This window comes from Mus caroli, chromosome 11 (genome assembly GCF_900094665.2).
Source record: "Mus caroli chromosome 11, CAROLI_EIJ_v1.1, whole genome shotgun sequence".
Taxonomy (NCBI): domain Eukaryota; kingdom Metazoa; phylum Chordata; class Mammalia; order Rodentia; family Muridae; genus Mus; species Mus caroli.
The window spans coordinates 62031743-62058487 of record NC_034580.1 but is presented as its reverse complement, the minus strand read 5'-3'; the positions used below and the strand labels follow the sequence as shown (position 1 = coordinate 62058487).

The 26745-nt window shown below is 43.1% G+C and overlaps 1 protein-coding gene across 1 annotated transcript in view; it reads right to left on the bottom strand.

Annotated features, from left to right (window-relative positions):
• The window catches only part of Myh13 (myosin heavy chain 13), a 51153-nt gene extending 33016 nt beyond the window's left edge, over positions 1-18137 (bottom strand). Inside the window, exons 1-13 of the mRNA XM_021176266.2 lie at positions 17919-18137; positions 16678-16735; positions 14775-14827; positions 12387-12592; positions 10591-10734; positions 10353-10509; positions 8799-8826; positions 8597-8708; positions 7119-7211; positions 5071-5134; positions 4861-4959; positions 4656-4759; positions 1877-2015 (exon numbers count right to left, since the gene is read on the bottom strand). Coding sequence (XP_021031925.1) covers positions 1877-2015; positions 4656-4759; positions 4861-4959; positions 5071-5134; positions 7119-7211; positions 8597-8708; positions 8799-8826; positions 10353-10509; positions 10591-10734; positions 12387-12590 — 1144 coding nt within the window. The 5' untranslated portion in view covers positions 12591-12592; positions 14775-14827; positions 16678-16735; positions 17919-18137. The remainder of the gene's footprint in view (positions 1-1876; positions 2016-4655; positions 4760-4860; positions 4960-5070; positions 5135-7118; positions 7212-8596; positions 8709-8798; positions 8827-10352; positions 10510-10590; positions 10735-12386; positions 12593-14774; positions 14828-16677; positions 16736-17918) is intronic.
• Between the last annotated feature and the right edge of the window lie 8608 nt (positions 18138-26745).

Here is a 26745-nt window from a genome sequence, read left to right as displayed (position 1 = left end):
TTTGAGCCCTAGGACTCACACAATAAAAGGAGAGAACTGAATTCTGCAAGTTGTTCTCTAACCTTACCACATGGACCCTGGTGTACAACTTCCTCACATCCCCCAAATAATGTAAGACTTAAAAAACCATGCATTGCCAGTGACAGTGGCTCACACCTTTAATCCCAGCACCTAGGAGCCAGGTGGAGCACTATTAACTTCAGACCACCATGGTCTGTATAGTGAGTGCTAGACTAGCCAGGGATCCTGTCTCAAAACAACAACAACAACAAGAACAACAAGAACAACAAGAACAACAACAACAACAACAATGCATCTGTCCTGAGCAATATAGCATGACTATTAACATTGTAGTAGATGTCAAAGTTATCTGGAGATAATTTACAGTACATTGGAGGGTATACATCAGTGCACAGAAACTACCACAGTTTATACAGGAGAGTCCACCTACAGATGGCTTTTGTATGTGCTGGTTAGTTTCTCTTAGCTTGACACAAACTAGAAACTCCTTGGAAGTAGTTACCTCAAAGGAGGCATTGCCTTTGTCAGATCAGTCATGGGATGGGGTATTTGCTTGATTACAAACTGATGAAGAGTGTCTGTGGCTTATATAGTTTTCCAAATGCAAATCTTCCACATCCTTTTCTTTCCCCTGTAGCCAAAGTGGACCAGCCCTCTTCCTCAGTTCCCACCACGTTATTTCTCTTGTATCCTTACTTACCTCAGTGTGTCTCTCTTTCTCCACATCTTTCAGAATCCTACCCATCCTTCACAGCCCAATTCACTGTCCCCTACTCCAAGAAGCCTTTCACCGTTATCCTGGGCAAGCATGATTCCTGTTCTGAAATCAGTATCTCTTCCCGTCATGTACCACTGAGGTAGACAGGCTTCCAAGATGGCTCCCAAGGCATGTGTCCCTGGAGAACATCTTGTATAATCCTCTCTTGAGTGTAGGTGGGATCTAGGAATATGGTAGGCTATTATACTCATGGTAATGCTGCTCATCAGATGGCTTTAAGGTGACAAACGGGAGATAAATTCAGGCAGATAGAAACCAATCAGGTGAGACTCAACAGAATGCTGATAAGGTCATTTAGATCTTCCTAACATTTAAGCCATGCCTAGAGAGCCTTCTTGATGCCTCCAGACTTAACCAACCCTAAACCTTACACTTTGGGGATAGAATCAACAGGAAGAATTTGTAAGGTTGACCCACAATTATTTACTCTTTTGTAAAGGAATATTTTAGGTTGCATGTGAGAGAAGAGAGGCCCAAAGAATAGGCTCTAGAGTGTGTTAAGAGTTCTGTTGCCTTTCTTTTCTTCCTACTTCTCTCAGTTTTACTTCTAGGATTTCAGTGGGTATGGCAGGGTGTGGCTTTACGTGTAATGAAGAGTGTGTGTTTCATCAGCCAGGTGAGAATTACTAAGGGGGAGATTTGGTCACCAGTTTTTGCTTCAGGGTCAAGTTCAGCAGATGTCAGGGTGGGAGCAATAGAAGGAAGACAACTTGACATTCTTTTTAGTGGAGGTTTTACATATTAAGCTCACATTATCAGGACAGTATTCTCGGCTTTGATGTTAGTATGCACAGAGAGAAAGTGAAGTTCACTTAGCCATAGTCTTCTGCTCAAGTCCACCTCAAAGATCAGGCATATCTTGAGAGTAGATGACGATTTGACACCATAAGTCTTAATGAAATGAGTGGACTGGTTTAAGACATGAATTCAGGACAAACCTTGGACAATTCAAATGCAGGGCATATAATTTTGGAAGAGCAGCAAAAATGTATCTCACACAGCCTGGGCTTGGGACACACATGAACATGGGTAAGGAATCAAATCCCCCCCACCCTCACCCTGCTCAGAGGCAGTTACCTTCCGTGCCATCTGGCTCAGCCTGCTCCTCTCTCTGCTTCTGTTTGAACTTCATGTTCCCATAATGCATCACAGCCCCCGTCAGCTTGTAGATCCCAACTTTCTCCTCCGGGCTGAAGCCCAGGATGTCAATGGCATTCTAAAAGGAAGAGAAGGGGCTCAAGGATCCGTATTGTGTATCAGACGAGACAGCATTTGCTCACACGAGTGGGTGAATGTGTGTGATATGTCAAGTTAAGAGCTAAAATCTGGTTTTATAAATATGTTTGTTTAGGTGAGTGGAGATTACGGGAAGAAAATGGAGTATTTATTTTCTTTTATTAGATAAGAACTAGCTGTAACCTCTCCCACTACATATAAATGAGGTGATTTTCTGGATGAGGGTATTGAAGCCACCGTATGATACTGGAGGAAGAAAATTGCAGTGATAGAGGGATAGTTTCCAAAAGTTTCAGTTTGTTGTTATAACATGGGAATCCCAGTATGGTCAGTCATTTAATAAATTCACTGCAGAATATTAAAACCTGGAAGGGAAGGTCAGCAGAGATATTACCAACTTCCAGATGATCTAAGGACACATTTTTGTAGAACCCCTCTTTTATATAAGATATTGGGTGAGGTGCTATCCATATGTTATCTAATAAAGTCTACATGAATACCTTATAGGTTTATATTATGTATATATGGAAGTATACCTATATGTGTGTATGTACACCCTTCATGTCCACATACTTTGTAGATATGCAGGCTTATGGGTGAAGAAATAGGGTTCTCTGAGGGTGAGAACCTACCCAGGGTCCTACAGAGAGGATGCCAGGGGATGGGGGCTAGAGCTAGTCTGGGTCCAGGGTTTGCTGATTTAGTTTCAAAACTATTTTGCCCATCTTCTTACCATAAAGCCTAATAAAATGATAAGTAATAAATGATTTTAAAAAATGTTCTTCTCTGGGGTGTGCACATTGATTATGTAGCAGGTTTTCAGCCCACACATGTCCTTTGGTGGAGCTGAAACACATCTTGACATGTCTGAATTGGGAGGATAGACCAAATGAGTCAGGGGGATGATACTGAAGAAGTGAGGCACTCCTAGGATGACATTCCACTGTGGGGATGAAGAGCCCATGAACGAATCTAGCAAAAAATGAAGGGTCATGGGGCCATGGTAGTCATCCTTGAATTCACATCTTACCTCAGTGGTCCCTAGCTAGTTTTATTGAGCTGTTGCAGGAGATTGAGAGGCCCTTTCATTAATTTCTAGAAGGGATGAGTAGAAAGTGTTACTTTTGGGGGAACCTCTTGGGAACACAATCCCCAAAAGGCATTCTTCTCTTAGGCCATTAACTGCCACTCAAGAGAAATGCCACCAATAGTGAGAACAATGGTAGAGTGAAGGTGTAGACATGAGAGACCTTTGGTGTGATAGGCCCTCATCTGTGGATTCAACCAGCAACAACTAAAACTATTTGAGGGGAAAGTTCACTGTACTAAGCTTGCTATACAAGCTTTTCTATTTTCCAGATATGTTGATGTTGGATATGACGTTGTAATCTATAAAGCTCATGTTTGAGAACTGGCAAATTTTTTTAAAGGTAAAACAACCTGATAATTTTAAGAGTAAGTTTATGCTTTTGTGTTGGGTCATATCCACAGCTACCTTTGGCCATATGCATGATCTACACTCATGCCTATATAATGCAACTGTGTAACATTTACACTGACTAAGGCAGTGTAGTCTATAAGAGTCCTTAAAGCACACAGGTGAGTGAGGACAAAGAGTATGGCACTCCACAGAAAGAATGTGAGTGTCCAAGTATCAAGCTGCAATGATTGGCGGAAAACTAATTTGCCAGAGACACCGTAAGAGATCCTTCCTCTGGGGCTGAAGCACCAGTTTTTAATCTGACTCTTCTTTGTGTTCACACACTGGAGACTGGGGAAGCCATTATCTTTGGCTTATTTGATCATGAAAATTTTCTACTTGCTTTAGACAATTAGTTCTACCTGGAAACATCACAGAATAAAGCTAAGGATGATGGGTGCTAGATGCGCCCTGCTGAAGGATAAGATTCAATTCTGTAGCCTTTGAAGCTTCTGTGAGAGTGGAGCCAAGATGAGTGGAGATGAACGCCACTCCTGGTTGGGCACACTTGGGTTTAGACATGTTTCCATTTATAGACAGACTTTCAGGCAAGTTGTGTATTTTCTTTTAAGATTCTAAGAGTCAGCTTTCCACATCCATAAAACGGGGAAATGGTGATATACATGTCAAAGATGCTCTTAGGATTTAACTGAATTGTTAAAGTAAAGCTAGTTGTCTCTGTGATGTGCTCGGCACATTTAGTTATTACTGTTACGGTGATTAGATCTGCAGGGCATCCCTACAGATAAAGCTTACATGCCTGCCCCGTGTGCTGAGGATGGTGCCTGGGATGAGTCTAGGATAAAGGTAGAAAGGAAAATGAAGATGCCACTGCAGAGTGGAGGGTCTTTTCCCCCCTGCTTTGTACTTTGCTGCAATATGAAGACCTCCAACTGATGTTCACACACATTATGAATGCAAAAGAGATTTATATCAAAATGGCAGAGAGTAGAACTAGTAGCCTGCCTTGTAGAACTTCGTGGATCCCATTTTGAAGCATTGCAATTTGGTGGTGGGGCAATCTGTGAGTCCAGTCAGGTTAGTATCTCTGCATTCCCCATTTTTCCATGAGCTCACTAAGATGCCCCTCAGCTCACAAACTCTGTACTACTCTGTGCAAACAAATAAATACATGCTTACATCAGTTGCCAACAATTCCTCGCTGTCATCGATGCTAGCTACTGTGACCTCTCCTTGGCTCACGAAAGGGAAGTCGAAGGGGTTGGTTGAAATCAGAAGCAAGTCTGTAAAAGATAGAGAGCCTTTAACACCTCAGGCAGTGTACCCTAAGTCTGGGTACCTTTCTCACTACTGGTCAAGAAGCTAAGAACACCTCTGAGCTTACCAATTAGTTCTGGTTTCTTATTTGACATGATTTGATAAAAAATGTGATAGCTTCTTTCACTGGATAACTGGAATGTCACTCTGGATTTTTCCAGGAGATCTAAGGTAACAACAACAACAACAACAACAACAACAACAACAATCATATGATTGCAAATTTTTTAGAGATACATTTAGCTAAGCATTGTTTTTATACATTGTGTAGACTCACAGGTTTCGATGTCCGCTGATGCTAGCTTCCCTGTGGCTCCAAAGTGGATCCGAATGAACTTCCCCTGTCCAACAACAGGTTGACAACAAGTTACTTTTGCTGCCTCTGATTCTCTGAGAGATGCTACCATCCACGAGTAGGAAGTGGGTAGAGGGGCGTGGCTGGGAGAGATGGCAGAAGCACAGATACTTTCTTCCTCTCTGGTTCCCTGACACCCATGTTCCCTGACTGGGTCCTCCAAGGTTCTGAGAATTCTGCGCAAAGTGCTGGCCCTGCTCCTGCAACTCTGGGGAAGCCCGCAGGCTCATTTTCTGATTTCTCTGCTTGGGCCACATCAAGGATTGATGGATTGCCTCCTTCACTCGCTGACTCTCTGCTTGGAACTGTGTCTGTTTTAATTGTCTCATCCCTGTGTTCTCACACTCTTCCTAACACCTTAGAATCCATAAATGTCTTAGCTGTCTTTCTGGTTTCTGTTTTGCCTCTAGAGGCTTCTTCTAAGATTTCTCACCTCAGTTTTACATGCTATTTCCTAATGGCAAATCCATCTTCCAGGCTCAGCCCCAGGCCAGTCTCCCTATCTCCCAAATAAACAACTCAGGTTCCGTGTTATCCCTTCTCTGTCTTTCTGTCTCTGTCTCTGTCTCTGTCTCTGTCTCTGTCTCTGTCTCTGTCTCTGTCTCTGTCTCTCTCTCTCAAACACACACACATGTATATAAAACACTATATGCAAAATGTGAAATAAACAAACTATTTATGTGTTATTTATATGACATAGTTATAAAATTGTATCGATGTATAATTTAGAAGAGTAGCATGCACATTGTATGTACTTTTTTCTTATACTGGTGCACTTAACTGGTCCTCTCCTATACTGTGAGTTAATCTGAGGGCAAAAGTCTTGCCATTTTTATTTCCTTATACATTCTGCAATGTGTTCAGTTCTCAAAAGTTTTTCAGAGTTTCATGAATAATCTATGAAAAGCTAGAGAAGTCCTCAGAAAAAGACAACGAATGTCACCCCTTAGCCTGGAATGGTTAGTCTGGATGAGAGTAGACAGATGTGATTGTGACTCTGAGTCAGATGAAAAGGCCTCATGACTAAGAGTGTACTAATGCAAAGTTCCCAAAAGCATTGTCTCCACTAAAGGCCCACACAATAACCAACCTGACCTGGGTGTGTAGAACAGACACTCTCTGAGTGCTTATTCCTTTGGCCAAGACAGTTAAATAGAGGAATGAGTGTTTATTAATGTGCAAGCATGGGAGTAAATAAGTTGAGCTCATCTTAAATGAAATTCTGGACGTTGGACTATATCTTTTAGTATTGGCAATACCAAGCCATTCTGGTTTCTACTCTCCTTTCCTGCCCTCACTAACTGGCCCCTCCTCCCAGGGTCTCCTGACCTGGAGGAGGTCAAGTTTGCTAATTTAAGTCATACTGAAGTTTTTGTGGCTAAGTCAACCAACTTTTTCGTTTAAAAAAAATGCTTCAAATCACAAAGCATGACTCCAATTGCCTGTTACCCCAGCATCATGGGTAATACATAGAACACCGCCAAGATGATCCTGAGAGGTTGCTGCCTAGGACTGTGGCTGAAACCAAAAGCATCTAGTTCAGTGAGAAACCCTATCTCGAGGGAAATAGAAAGTGATCAGGATGATATCTTGTTGTAGCCTCCTCAAATGTGCATATGGACACTTGCAGAGAAATTTAAAAAGAAAATACATTCTTCCACCTACAGAGGCCAATTTGATATAAATGATTTCTCCTTACTTGTGGAACCTGACTGAGTCTCAGTGACTTCAGCATACTGGGAAGGGGTGTTCACTAGCTAAAGGGAGATGGTTAAATCTTCCTTTTTTTTTTTTTTTTTTGGCCAGGAATAAGCCAAAACCTTTCTAACTCCTCTTGGATCAATTGATCTGAATTTTGTAAGGGTAGACCAAGGCTCAGTGTATCTTAGCATCTGCAGTAATTTTTCCTGTCTAGAATTTAACAGATGGGTGTAATTGGGTTGGGAGTTGAAAACCCATCTGGGACTTACAAATCTGGAGGAGTTGTCATTCCTCACGGTCTTGGCGTTTCCAAAGGCCTCCAGCAGGGGGTTGGCTTGGATGATCTGATCCTCCAGCGTTCCCTAGTAACAAGTCAAGAGAGGAATGGGGAGAACCTGGGCTATCTTCTGGGATGGGTGTTTGGTGGATGGAAACTACTTGCTCTGGGTATCACCCCTGACTAGTTGTCAGTTCTGATGTGTGGATAGCCCTCCAGAGGAGTTTCAGGGTTCCCCTCCTGGAGAGTCTTTTGTTAGGGTAGCCTTGGAGTGACTTCTGGCTGTGGCAGACTCCAGGCTGGAACATTGTTTCCTCTGTTTCAACAAGCTTCCTGTTCTAGTGATGCTTCATCACAAATCATGTTTTGTTTCGTTTCGTTTTGTTTTGTTTTTGAACATGCACGTCAGTAAAACAGGAGAAGGTGCACCGGAGACCTAGTCAGCAAGGATCCTAAGCCTAGAGTCTCACGAGCCTTGTTCAGAAGTCCTCTCGGTGATCTTTTGAAATCCCATGGTTCTCCTAATCATTCCCTAAGGGAGCTGTGAAGTTGTTCAAGACCACTCAGCTGTTGCTGATGGAGTTGGTGCTAGGTAGACCCCCAGGTCTGCACAGACAGGACCACCTCATATGTGACTGTGACTTAGACATGTATCTTGGTCTCTGTTCAGTTTCCCGGCACGCCTAAAACTCTTGGGGTTTCTGAAGTTATGTGGTGTGGTGTGGTATAGTATGATATGATATGGTGTTCTATGTGTTTCGGCTGAGAGCTGAAGCCTCAGGACAAGGGCTTCACATGGTTAGAGGGTTGGGGGTTTAGGGGGAGAGAGAGTGAAGTCTGAGCTGGTCACTGATCGCTGGCTAATGGAACCCCTGTGAGGATCCTTAACCAGAGGGGTTTAGAGAGATTCTAGATTGATGAACCTATGGAGGGTCTGGAAGGTGGCAGGCCTATAAAGGACATTGCAACTCCAGACTTCTCTTCCAATATAGTAATCTGTGCATCTCTTCCCTCTGAGTGCTCCTGAGCTTTATCCTTTATGATAAATCAATCAATGTAAGGGACACACCTCCCATTCTGTGAGCCACTTTAGCCACAGAGGAGATGACAGGAACTCTTGACTTTTAAGAAGTTGGCTAGAAGTACAGGTTGTAGGAACTGGGGCTTGGGAGCCTGAGCCCTTAACTTGTGGGATGTGATGTTATGTCCCTGAAGGTAGTGTCAGAATTAAATTGAGCTGTAGGATCTTGGTTGGCACTTTCAGAGAACTGGAGGATACTTCAGTTATAGAAAAATGTGTACACATTGGTATGAAAGTTTTTCTATATAAAACCACAAAGGGACCAAAAAGAAAAATCTAGTCCTATTGGGCTATCTCTTTTGAGTGTGCATCTCTCATACATTTGATATGCACCTAATATTTCAGGTATATTTATTCTAACAAGCCTTTGGTACCATAGTACTCCTTACCTGCATTTTGCCCGGCTGCTGCTCTTTCTTCTTGTCCCCCGTGACTGCAATTGTTGCAAAGTATTGGATAACACGCTTCGTGTTCACTGTCTTTCCAGCCCCAGATTCTCCACTGTCAATTAAAAATAAATGGGATAAAAAAAAAGTAGAAGAGGAGGTGCAGGCTCTAAAACCATTGTGGTGTGAACATGGGCTAACTCACGTGATCAAGATGGATTGGTTATCTCGATCTAGAAAAAGAGAAAAAAAATCAAAGGCATAAGTAACAGAACAGGTAGATTAAGAAACAAGCAACCCTTCCAGGACTCCCAGAACACAAGCTCTGACTTTGCTGTCTGCTAGGGGTGAGGCATAGGCATGTTGAAGCATCATGGGGGAGTTTATGCAGATTCTTTGAAAGTGGGATGCTGGACATGGGCAGGAGCCTGGAAATGAATATGGAGCCCCACCGTGTAAAGGGTATTTATGTCTGTAGATCTGAACTCCTTGCTGGAGTGTTCTCATATTGCTTTTAACAAGGGAAGCAATATGAACTTTTGAGAGGCCACACGTTTTAGCTGATTGAATGCCATTTCAATTTTTTGGTCTAGGTTTTCTACCTGCATAAAATTGATTTTTTCATTTATGAGAGCATGTGAGCCAAATTGTAGCACTCAAAAATTTTTATATTGAAGATCTAACCCTCAGGACCTCAGAACATGACCTCATTTGGAAATAAAATATAAATGAGACTCCGATGTTATTAAAGATGGGGTCAGACTGGCACAGGCTGAGGCCTGATCCATATCAATGTATCCTTGTAACACGGGAACAAATGAAGACATGTGCTCATAAAGACAACACCACATCACTGTGTCTCTGCAGAATAAGAAAAAATGAAGGCGTATGCACATGGAGAGAACACTGGGGCAAGGGAAGGCAGAGAGGAAGGTGACATCTCCACAAGCCAAGCAACACCAAAAGTCACCTACAAAGCACAGAAGCAGGGTGAACAAGTCGAACATATCTTCTCTCATGATCCTTACAAAAACCAACCCCAATGACGTCTTTGATTTCAGACCATTAGCTTCTGCAACAGTGAGGCAAATGCATTTCTCATTAAGATGCCCAGCCTGTGGCTTTGTATCACAGTGGCCAAAGCAAAGCCGATACGAACAGTGATGTGGCTCTTCCCTTTAATAGTGTAAATTCGATTCATGTAGAAGAAAGGCATTGGAGAAATGGCGAGGACTCTAAAGGTGCCATTTGCTTCTTAAGGTAACAGCTGATCGTAACAGCTCACTTCCTCTGTTTGTGGCAAGTCAATTCGGGTGAAAGTTGAGCAGACAAGTGGCGGTGGGCATAGTGATGTGACAATGTCACCACGTACCTACTTCTTGGGAAGGTCAGAGAAGTCTGCTCTATGCATCTCTCCAACTTTGCATTCCCCGAGTGGTTGGGGAGTCTCGGTTAAATGTACCCATAGCAGGGTAAGTTGGGGATATAGAAGAGCAGTGTCCTTGTGTTCTACAATGCACCCCCACCCCCGGAAATGAGCATGGGTTTAGAATGCTTCAGAAAGAACCCCTGGCTTCGCCCTTCACCATGACTACTGTAATAAAAGATGCCATGGCTTTGGATGTTCATCCCCAAGTCATCTGAGGCTCCCAAGTCCATGCTGGCTGCTACTGTATTGTTTAGATGTGTGGGGTATATAAGGGCCCAAATACTAGGCCAATAATGCCTTACAATCATACAAATCAAAGGCTTCACTCACCTGTTAGCATGAACTGGTAGGCATTATCAGAGATGGAGAAGATGTGGGGCGGGGCCTCCTGGCGCTTTTTGCCTCGGTAGGCCGCCACCACCTCGGGGTTGTACACCGGCAGCCACTTGTAGGGGTTGACAGTGACGCAGAAGAGGCCTGAGTAGGTCTGTGGGAAATTCAAAAGATTAAGGATCTTGTTTTTTCCTCAGAGAGGCAGCAAAATAGAAAGAGGTCAAAAGGCTCTCACATAGATCATCCAGGCTGCGTAACGCTCTTTGAGATTGTACAGCACAGCGGGCTCATGCAGGTGGGTCATCATGGCCATGTCCTCGATCTTGTCAAACTTAGGGGGGTTCATGGGGAAGACTTGGTCACTGTTCAGAGTGAGCTCCTGGGTAGAACAAGGAAAAGCAAGGCGAGAGTGCAGCGTCACGGACCTATTCTCTTCTGGGGTAGGCACGGCATAGTGAGATACTGCAGCAGAGTGGGGGCGTTGCCACAACAACTTAATGGATCATTTCTGTGCCTGGAGATGACCTAGCAATAACTCTCCTTGGTTAACCTGATTCTGGTCTGGTGCCCCCAGACCAGCCTGGCATTGTGTGTGCCCAGAAAGGACATCGGGTAAACCTAAAGAGTAGTTGGCCCTCGGAATTGCCAGATAGATCTTGGATAGCTAAAGTCAAGGGACGTTGTCTTGGTTTAACCTGTTACTCTGAGAGTGCTGTAACAAGATAAATGTTAAGAAACTTTTCTTTCTCATGTGTTCTGGGCTTTCCTGCCTCTGTGTCCTGCTCATATCGGCTTCTTTAGAATATCTTCATTACTGTTTTCTCTAGAAAGAAACCCTCAGAGCTCCACTCAGGTGCCCAATCTCATGCCCCATTTCCTTGCATCTGTTTCTTCAAAGCTCTGATAATTGCTTGTATCTCTGCCTGTCATCGTTAAACATTTGGACAGGTATGATGGTTCGTGGCTGAAGAGTATTTGGAGACAATTACTGAATTTCACCTCTCCGCATTTCTCCCACCTTTCCTTCCTACTGAAGCATATAATTGGCTCCGCACTTCATTCTCGGGAGACACACAGAAAGTAGGGCAAAAGAGAGAGCCAAGAAGGTTTTTCTGGCTTTTATTCTCCTAAAACTGAAGCTCTTAGAAGAGCTTTGAGGTTAATGGAAGGAGACTGGCTGGTGTAGGTTAAAGTTCATGAGGAAGGAAGGCCCTTCTCTCCTACTATCCGAGCCTACAGAGAGACACCTAAGATGGTCCACAGTGGAGAGAAAGGAGGCCTCTCTATCCTGATAGTTTCAGAACTGACACTCATTTCTGGGTGATCCACCAGAAAGACAGTGGGTCCAGGGTGACTCTCTGTAAGGTTATGAAAATGGGGCACAGCTCTGAAGCTGGGGAGAGCCCAAAAATGACTCAAAGACCAGGGTTATTTTCCTCCTAATTCAGTGAAAAGAGTTAGAATCAGAGGTTAAGTTCAATGATAAAACCTATAAACAAGATCTGTTTGCTGTGCTTGCATTAAAACTGGTGTCCGTTCCTGACCCACATCTCTTACTCTAGACTGTAAACTTGAGGGAAGTGGGTTCCACAACTGATGTAGATTTACAGAGTGACTGACACCACAGCTGAGATCTGGTGGATGTCCAATAAGGATTGAACCAAAGAGTGTGCTGTGATTATCCACTCCTTTGAGCTTGCCCTGTAGGACTCCCTCTACAGCCCAGAGCGTGTACTGAGTGGGCCCAGCAACCAGCATTACTCTCTTCTTTTAAGTAGTCCAGGATCTTTTACTGTTACCTTCTCTATTCCACCAAAGCAAACACCACCAAATCCTCACAGCCCAAGTCCTCAAAGGGAAGAGGCAGAAGGAAAGGCATGGCAATGGCAGCCTTCTCTAGCTCCTCCACCACAGAATGGCAAAACCTAAGCTGTATCCTGTCTCCAGATGGTTCTGGCCCAGCATGCAAGCCTAGCCAGTCCATTCCAAAGGAAAGCTTCAATGCCTACATTATTAAAGATCAACACTCACCCGGTCATCTAGGGTCTTGACAATGACTTTGTCATTTTCCCTGCTTTGGATCATGCCTTTCACATACATTTCTTTATCATCCACAGCAAAGCAGGCTTTCTTCGAGTCGAATGGGCGGTTCTGAGCCTCGATCCTCTCCTTCTCTGGTTTTCGGAGGTAGGGAGCCGCTTCTCCAAATATGGCCATCTCTGCGTCTGAACTCATGGCTGCAGGGGGTGGAGGGAGGGATGGGGACTGAAAAGATGGGGACTTCTGAGGCTTGGGCTTGGGTAAGTACTTTATCTGCCCCTCCCCTATTCCTATGTAGTGGAGAGGGGGGTGTAGACTCAGGAGCTCTTGGAGCAAACCTGGCTGAGAGATCTACAGCCAGGCCTAGGGGAGCATCAGTTGGCCAGTTCAAGGCAGGCGCGTGTTCCGTGAAGAAGGCAAAGCATCTCATGAATGATTCATCCTGTTTGAACTGTGTGACTTCAGTGCGACCCCAGGCCTTTATGTAAATTAGGGAATAGCTTTTGGAACGCCAATGATACCTAATAGAAAGTTCACACAGCTCAGTGCTCACACACTGACAGGAACATAAAGATTCATTGCACTTGTTTAGGTAACAATGTAACTAACGGAAGACACGCTGACCCAGTGCAAGCAGTTCAAACCTCAACATGAGTCGGATCCCTCTAGGGACCAGTGAAAGCAGATTGCTGGGCCCCAGCCAGCTACTTGAGGATATAGTGAGCTGAAAACTGGCATTCTAGCAAGTTTCCAGGTGATGTGGCTGCTGTTAATCCAGAGTGCTTTCTCTGATAGACACTGTCACTTCATCCTCTTGGTTTAAGCTATCCCATGGGAGGGTTGGGGGCTGTCAGACCGTAAGACAACTAAGACGGAGCCTACATGGTATTAGGATTCTCAGGGAGAGTTCTGGACTTACAGAGAGAATAATACCGGGCCTAGAACAACTATTTACAAAACCCACTTGGGGATAGTAGTACCAGGTTGAGATAGTGTTTAATCAACACTTGTCTCAGCACACACTGCATACTGTGTGGGTAACCCCTCCAGCCCCTCTGTCATGCTTTCTAGCAGTCATCTCAGTTTCTTGGCCTTTCTCTTTATGTGTGTATTTTCTCTGCTTACAAGCTAGAAAACTCATTTTAAAGTCCCTGCAGCAGTGACCTTGTTCAGCCACTTGTCTGGACTCCTGCCTCATCCTATTTAAAATGAAGACACAATTCCTGCCTACCACAACCAAGTGTGGACCATGGACCTGTGACTCCCCTTCCTCCTGTCTGCTCTCTTCCCTCTTTGCATTTTTCCCTCATCTCCTCCTTGTGTTTCCCCTGACACATCAACCTTCCTTTCCTTTCTCTCCTCTTTTTCTTTCTGCCCATTCTCCTGTAACTGAAATAAAATATAATTAAAATAAAACAGAATTAAAGCTCACACACACAGTATCCATACTCATCTTCATGTTTCCTCTTAAACAGCTAATATTTTAATATCTCTCAAACTCTATGTTTAAAAGCAAGGACAAGCCCATTCTAGTTCTCTCTCCCCATCTGGCCTTTTGGGAACTGCTGTCCATTAGTCGCCGTTAAAATATCTTTTCTGCCATGCTGCAGATGACGCCTTCTATGGGGAGACAGATTTCCTTAGCTCTGGGCCTTATTCTGATGGCTTCATTTTAGTTTTATTTTGGCCAGTGGCTCCTGTAAGTGAGCTATGGATTGTGCTTAAGATTTAATAGGAAAAAAAAACACCCTGGGATTTAATATAGTGTCCTCAAAGAGGGCTCCCAGCCATCACGCTGCTTTAAAATGTCTTGGTTATTTCCTGGAGAATGAAAAGAAATCATCTTTTTTCCCTTCCATCTCCCTGAAGGGGGTCGCTACGGTTCTGGCTTAAGGGGGTTGCAGTTCTCCGGCTTAGCAGGCGTTGGACCCCTACGCATTCTTTAAATGAAAATGCAAGGCGGTGGCGCTTCCAGTGTGTACCCGATGAGAAATTAGAATTGAGAAGAAGCACAAATTCTTTAAAAGTTACTATCAAGTTCCTCATAAGTAACACAGTTTTGAAACATTACTTTTCAAGACTAAGAAATTGCAGAGAAGAAGAGCACTCTGGTTTTTGCAATCTCTTCAACGTCTGCTTAATTGCCATGTCTACTGTCAGATTGGTTAAAGCAAATCTATCTATCTATCTATCTATCTATCTATCTATCTATCTATCTATCTCTATCTATATATCTATATACATATATAAAAATGAAGATTGTCTCTTTATACAGTAGTATAATTTAGAGAAGGAAAGAAACAATAAGGGATTGGGCTCATCAAACCATCTTTTAATTATCTATTCAAATAATGTAGCTTATCATGCTTAGATACTTACTGCTTTAAACTTGACAAGATGTAGAGTCTCAAAGGCCACTTGCAATGTGGAACCTGAAAACATCAATATTTTTATTTGATCACATTATAACGCATTAGTCCAGCTTGCACTTTAATTTAATTGTACTTTGTTTTGAAACAGAGTAGCCCAGGCTAGTATCATGCCTGTGTGGCAAGTGCATGACCACCGAGCAATCTCTCCAGCCCTTGAATTTTTATTTAGTTGATTTTATAGGTCTTCTATGTCTGTTGCCTAGGTGGTAATATATGAAAAGATTCTGTAGATGGGAAAGCTGTACAATACATGATGGTTGTCTTATATTTAGTCTTTCTAGAAAAATTAGATTTTTTTCTTTTCTAGAGAATTCTAGAGGCCCAAGGGCCTCAAATCATTACTAGTTTTCAGGTAAAGATTCTTTTCCTCACCTTCTGCCTAGCTCGTGTACACTGTCTGCTTCTTGTATTACCTGGGTTAAAAAGAGTTGTCTCAGCAAAATTCTTCTGTTGGTGCAATTCAACTTAGCTGTACACCTTCACATATAACTTTCTCCATTTCAGAGAGCTCTAACAGACCAAAGGCACTTGTTGCTTTAACCTAAAGTCTCTCTATAACTCTAGAAGGATCGATCACCATCCTAGTGCTTGATAAAAGGCAGACACATCCAGGTCCTTCTCTAAGACTCCTGGGCTCCTGTCCCTGGCTATTCTGTGTTCTTTGAGACTTTAATGTTCCTGTGTTAAGTGACCCCCGTTGTATCTTCATCCACTTTTTCCACAGAGTACTGTATCTCCTTTACTGTCACTGTACCCAAGTGCAACCCTGTTAATCTCATCATGTGTCGTATCCAAGCCACATGTCCTTCTCTTCCTCCTCCTCTAGAACGCTCTCACCTCTCTTGACCTAGGTGTAATGGCTGAGGCTGTGACTGTTCCTTGGCAACTGTGTCTCTCTGCTGACTCACTGTTTTCTGTCCAGCAAAGCCCCTCAATTCTTTCCGGGCATGCTGTTGCTAAGTCAAATCTTCTCCCCATATTTATGTATCCGAGGGCTGAGCCCCTAGTGTGAAAACATTCGTTCTTGGCTGATGAACTTCACCTCCTCAGATCGGACCAAATTCTCTCAGTACATGACTCACAGTGGCCCCTGAGCTTTCCTCTCTCTGGGTGCCTTAATTAGCCTTTTTCTGTTCTGCCGGCATGACCAGCTCCCACACTGCATAGCTGTAAGCTTTCAGCCACCAGCTCTGTTTCTGTCTCCAAGGATCTTCTAATTGAGATGTTTGCCCTCCCACCCAATCTCCGTCCCCATCCCCGACTTCTCCTGTTTGCTTTGGCTGTACCTTGTCATTGCCCTTGACTTATCCCTCTCCCAAAGGTTTCCCAGTCAGTTTCTTGTCATCTCTGAAGCTGTCATGACTCACTGACCCTTAGTTTATTTGCTCCTAATGCATCTAGAATTATCTCTAAAACGCAAAGTTTGGGATGAGAGAGATTGTGTTGGCTTGGATGACCTCTCCCTGTTATTTCTTTATTGTTTGTGACGGAGGCATAGCCTCATGGATTTAAGGGTTCAGACTGTGCCCAAGGGTCAGCCACAACTCACCAGGCTTGTACAAGTGAGTCTAGGGTGCCGTGTTCTGAGCAGATGAAATATATGGACCTAGAACTTGTACACTGAAGCTCTGTACTGCATCCAGTGCTTTTCTGAGTATAGTGCAAACATGGGAGGTTCGTTTTTCAGTCAAGATTGTGATTTTGTAATGTCACTTTTAAAATTACTTCAGGGATCTGCCTCAGCTCAGTGATTTTAGCTTCTCACATGAATGGGAAGGTTAAACATGTGTAAAAGGTTGTTTGCTAAATTCAGTGACCGCCATTATGATCAAACTGAAAGTAAAACTTACCTTCTTTGTTCTCAGCGTGACTCTCGGTGTCCTTCGGGAACTGGGTGTCCTCTTAGGGCTGATTAGATAGAGCAAAGGCAAAGAAGCAAAAAAAATAAAATAAAATAAATAAAAAATTATATATATATATATATATATATATATATATATATCCAAGTCTGTATTTTGTTTAGTCTGATTTGTGCCTGTCTTAGCAGTCATTTGTGCAACTTTCAAGTCTCCTGGAGAAAGTGGAGATGGGACATCTGAAAAGTCACCTAAGGCCAGAGAATCCTGACCCCAACTGGTCTTTATGAAACACGTTACCATCTCAAGGAGTTCTTTGCAAAAAGTTAAATATCAAACTTGATTCCAACCTTCCCAGTTACTACACACTGCTTTAATGGTAGGGAAGATGTTGTGAGATGCCTTGTGGCAGAAGCTGTCAAGGTTGGAGGCACTGGTTGCTTCTTTTACTTCCAAGTCTTTAATAAGCCTCAGTTATATCCTCAAGTTCACACAGATTTCTCAGAAGCTTTAACTTATATGCTGCTGCGTCCTTAACTCAAGAGAAGTGAGACTTGGAGGCAAAGCTGGTTCTGCTAAGCAGCTACTGAAAATTCTTTGGATTCTTCACTCCTTTCTATAAAATGATACAAATGTACCAGAAAAGTTTCAAGATTCCTCTCAGGCCTGAGTCCAAAACAGGGAGTTCTCAGGTAGAGATGATAGCGTAAAATCAAAGTACCGTAAGGCTCCAAAAGCTGGAGTCATCATGACAGCTGCTATTATACAGGAGACTAGACCCAATGTAAAATCCACACGGTTCTCCACACAAGACCAATGTAGAACACCAATATGAGGCTAGGATGCATTTCAATATGAATAAAAAGTCAAACAGTACTGTGGGAATTTCCCCCTTTCAATCAGAAGTTTAAATAGTCATAAAAACCTTCAAATTGTTTAAGGTAATCACAAAAGAGTTACCATACATTGACATGTTATTAATCTGTTCATTGATCAACGTAGCATCTACCTAGAAAATGGGTTTCATTCTGCAGGTGAATTTTCTTTTGGTCTCCCAACTCTCCGTGTTTTTATTTCTTTTCCCCTTTAAAAATATTCCTGAGGTGCAAGGACTTTGGCCATGTCGCCTGATCTCATTAGAAAGGGCGACTACACTGCCCTTGGCTGGTCGCCCAACCAGGTTAATTCTCACTCTCTGGGGGGGGGAGAGAAAGTGGGCACATATGAGTGCTTACCTTAGATGCTGCGGTCGGAGCAATTTCAGGAGTGTGGCCCCCAGCTCTCTTTATACTCCCAAATCTGCCAGCCCAGCACTCTCACTTGGCTCGATTTGGGGGATCACCATTTACTCATTAGATGTAAATGCGTCGTAGTCTTGATCTCTCACTCTTGTTGAATGACTTGGATAAATGACCAGCGGAGGCTTTATAATGCCAAGTCAGCTGCATAGGGATTTTGACGTTGGACACAGATCTTTGAGACTTAGAGAGTCGTAGGGGCTGAGTGGAACTGGGGCAGAGTGTGTTAAGAAGGTCAGGGAAGGGCAGAAAGCTTCTCCAGGTCATTTGTTACACAATAGATTGATCATCAATCGCATGGGTGGCAACCACACCTTGCTTCTCTCACCTGATATGAGGTGATGATCATAAGCAGTCCTCATCTTCTCATGTATAGATTTAAGTTTGCCTCCTTTATCTCTGTTTTAGTTTTTTAAAGTCTCCTATAGATTGAGAAATGGATTAAAAAGCTCACATTAAAACAGGAATAAGTGGGTTTTGAATGATGTAGATTCTGATGAAAATATATGATAATTTCTACTGTCACTTGAGAATGTTTTAGAGGGCATCGGTGAAACATAAGTGATTCTGAGAATGTGTAGAAGTTAGCGTCATTCACAGCAGTACAGTGTGGTTACCACCAGTGTTTACTGAATGCATGGAAGGTTCGTAATAGCACCTCCAGTTGCTTACGTAAGCCATTTCCAGAGGTCAGAGTTACAGGGTAGGTTACATTCTAAAAGGTGCTTGTGAGCAGAGGAGGACTAGGAGGGAAGAGTACCAGCACACAACATTCTCCACAGAAGATCTGACAGAATGAGGCAGAGGGAATTGGAAGAGAGTTCCAAGGGCAAACGACTTATATGTGGCAAACTCCACCCACTCCTGTCAGAGAGTCACACTGTCTATTCCACTAAGGATCCTAGAAGGCTTTCAGTTAAGAAATACCAACATCCTTGAGTTTTATTTTGGCTTCCTGGGCCTTGTGTATACTAGGCAAACACTCTACTGATAACTGTAAGACCAGCCCTAAGTAACTTTATGAGGGACTTGGCATTTCTTGCAGTAACTTAATGTTGAAGCAGCATCTTATTTGTGCCCCGTTTTATGAAACAAGAGAAGACAGATGAGGGATGCAGCTTGCATCGAAATACTGGCCCAGCAGCAAACAGTAGAGAACCAACTGACATTCTCAGCTGCCTTTCCTCAAGCTACTGTTTTCTGAATGTAGCAGATGCTTAGTGAACTTTCTCGTGAATAAATAAACCAAGGTGATTGATAAGACAATCCAGATGGAAGGAGACCTGAAGTGATAAGGCAGAAAAAGAAAGAGGTTAGATCGTCAGCTTCGTTCATTAATAGTTATTAAGGACCTACCACATTCCAGGCTTTATCCACTCTGGCTCTTCGGAACTTCATAACTGTTCTAATAGGTATGTGCTTGTGTCATTTCTATTTTGGAGTAAAGGAAACTTAGTCTCTGAGAGTAGAAGTAGCTTCTCCAAAGCCATATGACTAGTAAGTAACAGGAATGGTATTCGAATCCTCTCTGGATCTAGAATAGAACCTATGCTTCTCAACTCTCCATAGGGAAGCAAGACACTGCTAAGTGCACATTGTCATAGGGTTCTGTGCTGGGACTGGAAAGAGGGATGTGAGATAGGGTCACTGTCCTAAATACTTGACGGTGGAAATGGGAACAGGGTACACAGTCATAGACACTGTAAGTCATTCTCCAAAGAGTAAAAACCCAGTGAGCAAGATGTAGAGTGGGCCAGATCCATTTGTAAGCATCTGGGAACCATGAAGTATCTCATATACATATATTATAAATACATTAAATATTATCATAATTCTTATTAAAGGGGCTGAAGAAGTGAGTCAGTAAAGTGCTTGGTGTGCAAGCATGAGGACCTATGGTTAATCTCCAGCACACATGTAAGAAAAGGGGGAGGAGGCTCTGGGTACAGTGCACACACTTATTATCCTAGTGCTGGGAAGGTAGAGACAAAGGACAGCCTGGCTGAATCTGCAAGTGTCAGGTTCAATGAGAGACTCTGGCTCAAACAACAACAACAGAGCAACCAACACAATTCAGAGAGCAGTTGATTGAGGGACCTGATATCAATCCATGGCTTTATACAGACACAGACACACACAGACACACACACACACACACACAGACACAGACACACACACACAAGTGTAATTGGAGTGGGATGGTGACTGTGGTTAGATAATGATCTTTTTGCAGCTCATATAAAATGTCTTTCTTGTTATGTTTAGCTCTCCTGAGAGAGTTAAACTGTTTATATTCTTATTAACTTCTCTTTTCAATTGGGGACAATGAGGCCTAAGTGGGGGAGGGGTAGTAATTGTTCATAGTCAGTGGTGATCCAGAGTTCCTCATCCCAAAGTGATACTTCATTTTGTCCTCCCTCTTAACCTCCAAAGGAGGTGGATGTTATTACCCTTTCAATGTCATGGGTTACACTCAGGTCTTCATGCATTCTGGACAAGTGCTCTATCATTAAGCCACACCCCAGTCCAAAGGAGGTAGACTTTGACACAGGTTAGAAGAAGAGGGTGAGGTTAGGCTCTGGGATATATTTTAGCAGGTCAACCAGGTGAGGCTGGATGAAGGTCAGGATAGAGTTAATGGGGTTTGGATTCAGGGGAGACATAAAGGCTATGCTGGTTTACAGTGGGCTTCTAAAGCCTAGCAATGGAGCCATGGCATTGTTACAAGATAATAGGAGGGCATGAATATGTATGTATGTGTATACATATGTATGTGTATATATGAACTAGCGATGGATTATAATGGTAAAAAAAGAACTTGTCAGTGCTCAATTCCCCAAGGAATTCAGATCTATGTTAAACATTTCCAGATCAGTAAGGTGGCCTTTATAGTCTTTGTGGCCTTAGTGGTCCTGAGTCCAGCTGCAGATTCAAAGAGAAGAACACTGTGTGTCATCATAGGTTGTGGTTGCCATGGCGTTCCACTTAGATATAATAAAAGAGAACTAGTTCCCCACAGGCAGTCATGCGATGAATGAATTATGTTTGGGAATAATTAAGATCCTTATGAGCTCTAGGCTTATGTTTTGAAGTCTTACCTTCATTCTGACAGTATATTAAAATCTTTGTCATCTATGCCGCTTGCACTGGATATACAAAAATAATGCTGTAAAATGAAGGGGTCCTTGATCAAGAGGTTTAAAATGAAAGAAAAAAACCAGAGGGCTACCTTGAAGGTGCCACTCACAGGACTTTGATAACTGCAGGATTGGAGGCAGGAGGAAGAATCACAGGATGTTGCTTTTCATCCAGCCCCCATTTCAGCTTATTAATCTAGGTCCTCCGAAATGAGCCTAAAGGAGAAACTGTAGGCAGAAAAAAATGAGTTTAGATTGAAAACATAGCTGGCGGTGGACACTGGGTCATATATTTATCAAGGCTGGAATGCGTAGTCTGTGTTAGGCAGTATCATTAACATGGCGATGGTAGCTGAAGCTATTATGGAAGATGTATGGCAAGACTGTGTTGAGGATGTGGGAAGAAGAAATAAAATAAAACAGAGGAGAAAAACTGATATAAATAAAGGTCATTCTAAGCCAGGCGTGGTGGTGCACGCCTTTAATCCCAGCATTCGGGAAGCAGAGGCAGGAGGATTTCTGAGTTTGAGGCCAGCCTGGTCTACAAAGTGAGTTTCAGGACAGCCAGGGCTATACAGAGAAACCCTGTCTCGAAAAACCAAAACAAAAATTTTTAAAAATTAAAAATTAAAAAAAATAGAGGTCATTCTACAAGGAAGCAAATACCAAAATGAAAAGTCATAACCCTTTGTTGGAGTCAAAAGACCCAAGTGGGTCTTCACCTGCTATGGTTTGTGCCTTGAAGGTTCATGTGTTGGAAGCATGGTCCTCAGTGTAACAGTAATGAAAGGTGGTGGGGTCTATAAGACTTGAGTCTACTGGGTGGTAATTGGGTCATGGCTGCCTTTGTGAAGGGATTAATTTGGTCTATCAGAGTGAGTTAGGTCTCACAGGAGTGTATTAGCTCATAAGGGTATTGCCATCCTTCCTTATCTTTCTTACTCCATCCTGCCTTTCCTCTTCCCTTTCATCATTGTACTGGAATTTGATTACTATTTAAAAACCTATACATATTTAATGTCTACCATCAGATAGATGAATTGGGCCTATAGATGCAGCTACTATCCTACTGTACAATTTAGGTGATAAAAACCCATCACCTTCAAGAGTCTCATTGGGTCAGAAGTCTCCTCTTTATCCCACCACTATGATCTGTAGTTTATAGCTTTGAATCATGCTGTTCTTCTCTCTCATATCTGAGAGGAGCTCTGGCAATGAATATTTTCTCTAGTCTACTTACAAACTCTTCTCTCTTTGTATGGTCTAGGTAACTTTATTATTGGAGACAACACAGAAGTCAGGAGTGGTAACATATTCAAGAGGGAGTATACGAAAATGTCTATTCAAAGATCTGAAAAAGAGAAGTTCAGAAATGGGGCATTGTATGGGTGAGGGTGATCTGACAGGGATGTCAGCAGGATGCTGGGGGTGTAGGCTTAGAGCAGGGATTGAGGCAAGAACAGGTGTTGAGGAGGAAGGGTTTTCCCTGATTTTCCTAGGAGAGTCTGAGCACCAATCACAGTGGAAGATGGAGCTGGGGAAAACTGTAAATTCAGATAGTGCAGTGGAAGGACAGGAGACTTGTAGCAAGGCCAGATGGAGAAGACTAGAGAAAAAGCATGGTCAAGGTCAGCCCTTCTATGGGTACTTGAGAAGAAAGGGCAATTAATTGTGCTGATAGTAGGATCATGCCTCACTCCTCATGACTTGGGCTATCTAAGAGCTAATGTGACAGATGACATTTCAAAGAGGACAGGCACAGAAGTTTCTGGATGAATGTCCTAGGACAGGTACATTAGTGAATAACACTAATTCATATTTGAATTGCCTAATTGAATTGAATATCAATAGTGGATGGCAAAGGGAGTCTGGCAAATTTTCTAGCCTGTCTCTCACCTTACAGAATCAGAAATTGAGGTGCTGAATAGGCTCTGTCAGGTTAAGATAGTCCCTCCAGCCACACTAGGATGATTTTTAAATAAACTCTATCTGAAACTGCTGGTTCCAACACTTTAATACAGAAAATTTAAAGCTATTTACACTGCTCAGTAGAGACCCAACAACACAATAAGATAATACACTCATTTCATCATCCAGTCTTTCAACATCTATTAAGGACATATTATAGGATAGGGAATTTTCATATGCAGGGCTCTGTCCACATGGAAATGACTGTAGCAATGTATATGAGGGGGTAGCATACAAACTGACATGTGCCATCACTTGGTGATAAATACTCTTGTGAGGAGAAAGAGGGAGGAGGAAACAGTGGCTGTGTGCTGTTTAAACAGATTGATCAGGGAAAACCTCTGAAGAGGCACTATTGGAGCATACCCCTGGTGACATGACTGTTAAGTGGGGGGTGGAGGTAAGTATTCCAGGCTGAAGGAGCAAGAGGGAAGGCTAGGGAGCCAATGTGCTACACAGGACCAGAAGGAAGGCTAGTGGGATGGAGCGAGCCAGCCAGTGATGGGGAGGAGGGGCAGAGGACAAATGGCTATACCCTTGTAAATGAAGATTAGAACTCTGAACAAATTAATTAATCACTTAATTATCTTTTTGTGGTGCTAGGGACCAAACAGGTTCTGCATGTGCCAGGCACACATTCTGCTATTGATTGAGACTACTAGTTGCAGGACTTGGTTTTAAATGTCAGTTATTATTATAAAGCCACTTTTATTTTTCTTGAGAATTGGTTCTAGTACTGGCTCTCCTTTTATTTATCTATTTTATGTAACCCTTAGAGTTATATATATATTTATGTTGTATAGCTTGATGTTTTGATACATCTATATCATGTATCAATGTATCATTGAATCAATCTGGATATTAAAGAAACCAGGGCAGTCGGCATATTCATCACCACAAGCATTTATTATTTACTTATGATGAGGCCATTTGAAATCTTCTAGCTATTTTGAAATATGCACTGTCATATAGTTAACTACGGTTTGTTGCGAAATAAAACATCAGAATTTATTTCTTCTGTTATAACTTTGCACCTGTTAACTTTCCCGCACTTCTCTCCTCTCCCATCTGCCCTTGTCTTTCAACTCTTCCTCTTTTCTCTCATTCCCTCCTTTGTCATCACTTCTGCTCAAGTTCTGGTAATCTTTAGTTGTTCTACTTTGAAAACACTGCTCATCTCTCTACTTCTGTGAGCATAACACTTTTGGTGTGTGTGTGCGTGTTTGTGTATGTGTTCGAGTGCTCATTTCTCTACTTCTGTGAGCATAACACTTTTGGTGTGTGTGTGCGTGTTTGTGTATGTGTTCGAGTGCTCATTTCTCTACTTCTGTGAGCATAACACTTTTGGTGTGTGTGTGCGTGTTTGTGTATGTGTTCGAGTGCTCATTTCTCTACTTCTGTGAGCATAACACTTTTTGGTGTGTGTGTGTGTGTGTATGTGTTTGTGTATGTGCTCGAGTGCGCCCTTGTATGCTGAGGTCCAGTCAGACTTTGCCCATCCTAGGAAAGGGCTGAGCCACACCCAAGTCTTAAAAAAATGCCACCTGGGACCAGGATCTTGTGGTTGTGTTTATATTATACTCAACATTGCTCCATTTTTCATACATAAAGACTATATTGAACGTTCCTGTTTTTCAGCAAATGAGTAGAAACACTTCTGGGAGTTGGGTATCAACCGTTGTTCTTTGAAATCCCCAGGATTTAATTGGCCCAAGTCAGGTCTCAAAATGCCTGGTAAGGTGGGAACGGTGCTTGAGTGAGCCATCCAACACTACCAGAGAGAAACCTATATCTCAGTGGCCCAAAGGTCACCTCATCAGAATCCCAGAACAGAGGGAAGGGGTCGGACTGAGGGAAGAAAGGGCTGAAAGTGACTTCGTTTGCATCCCAGAACATCCGGGAAGAGGTCAGAGGAAGGGAAGAAAGGGCCGGAAGTGATACCTGTAGGGGTGGGACCAGCCTTACCTACATGTGAGATCAACGAGTGTGCACCAGGGCGGATTCCATCAATCGCACTGAGCGGTTTCAGACTGAGTGTTTGTGAAATTTGGTGTGGACAGAGAATCTGAGGACAGGGCAGATGACCTGACTGGCCAGAAGGAATATTTTGGAAATTCTTGCTTTCAGATGAGTTTTCCCTGTGTTGCCCAGGCTGTGTTCAAGCCATCCTTTTGCCTCAGCCTCCTAAATTCTGAAATTACAGCCATGCCATTCAGCAGGGCTTGAAAATTGTTGCCAGACCCCTAACGTGAAGTTTCTTAGTCATCTTAGTTGCTCACATAGATAAAGATCTCTAACGTCTCAGTGAGTTAGAGCTGGGTACTGAAATCCGTGAGTTATTTGCATGGTGGTAGTGGTGAAGAACCTCCATAGAAATCCCTGCTTAGTATACTGCCGTCCCTATCCATGCTGTGAGTAGAATTTCTCATAATTTGAACCTCCACACTGCTCCGAGTTCCCAAGAGTGCCCCAAGGCACGAGCCATAGCCCCTGTGACAACCTTGAGAAAATAGTTTGTCCTATGTGCGTGTGAAGGTCAGCTTTGGGGAATCTAAGATAAACCCTGTTTTGGATGCGATCCCTGAGGCAGGGTGTTTTTCTCCTTTCTCACGAACCAGAGGCCTTCGGTTTTCCTCGTGGCCTCAGGAAGCTGCATCTCTGGGACTTTAGCAGCCAGGAGAAAGGAATCGAGTTGGTAAATTCCACCCTTAAGCAGGGCTTAAGGATCTGCCCCGGGACTGATTCTTCAGCTTCCCGCTTAGGAAAAAGTGAGCGATAAATCTGTAGTGAGGGTGCCTGGGGACAATGATACTGGTAACATTTGCCCACAGCTCTACCTTAGCCAGGAGTCAGAATGTAAGTTCTACCGCGACAGCTGCTGGGTCTTAGCTCTGGAATGTTGATCCCCACTGAAAAGCTCCCATGAAAGGCAACAGCTTTTAGCAGCTGTGCTAATGGTCTCATCCATCAAATGGCTCTCCCTCTCCTCTCAGACTTCTGTTGTCAGCTATACCCCTTTCTTTGATGAGAAGTGGATATAAAATCTTAAGAGGCAGGTTATTTTTATTTATTTTAATAATATGAGCCTTGGGGGGAAAATTCCAAAGTAATACACGCTTGGAAAAGTAGGATTAAGCATGCTGAAGGAAAATTTTATTAATTTATTTTTATTAGGTTGGGAAGTTAGCTCAGTAAACTGCTTGCTGTGTGAGCCGGAGAACCTGAGTTCTCTTGCTTCCCAAATCCATGTGAAAAATCTGGGTGAGCTGGCACCTACTTTTACTTCCAGTTCTGGGGTGGTAGAAAAAATAGGATCCCCTGGGCATCCTCTCTAATAGTCAGAGAGCTCCAAGCCAGGGAGAGATGCTTTCTGCAAAAATAAGACAGATGGCTCCCCACACTCACTTTTCCCACACAGAAATTTATTAATTAAGAAATAAAGATTTTGGACCAACACCAGGGTAGCTAGGGCGCAGAGTCGGCTGACACCCACCAGCTACCCAGGACACCCGCCACGGGACCTTAAGACTTCTGGTGAGTGGAACACAGAGTCTGCTCCAATCCAATCTCGTGGGACCTGAGACTGCATTAGTTAGGGAAGCAGAAAACCGGCCTGAGTAGGGGCACAAGCCCCTTCCAGTCTGACCAGCACCGGGATA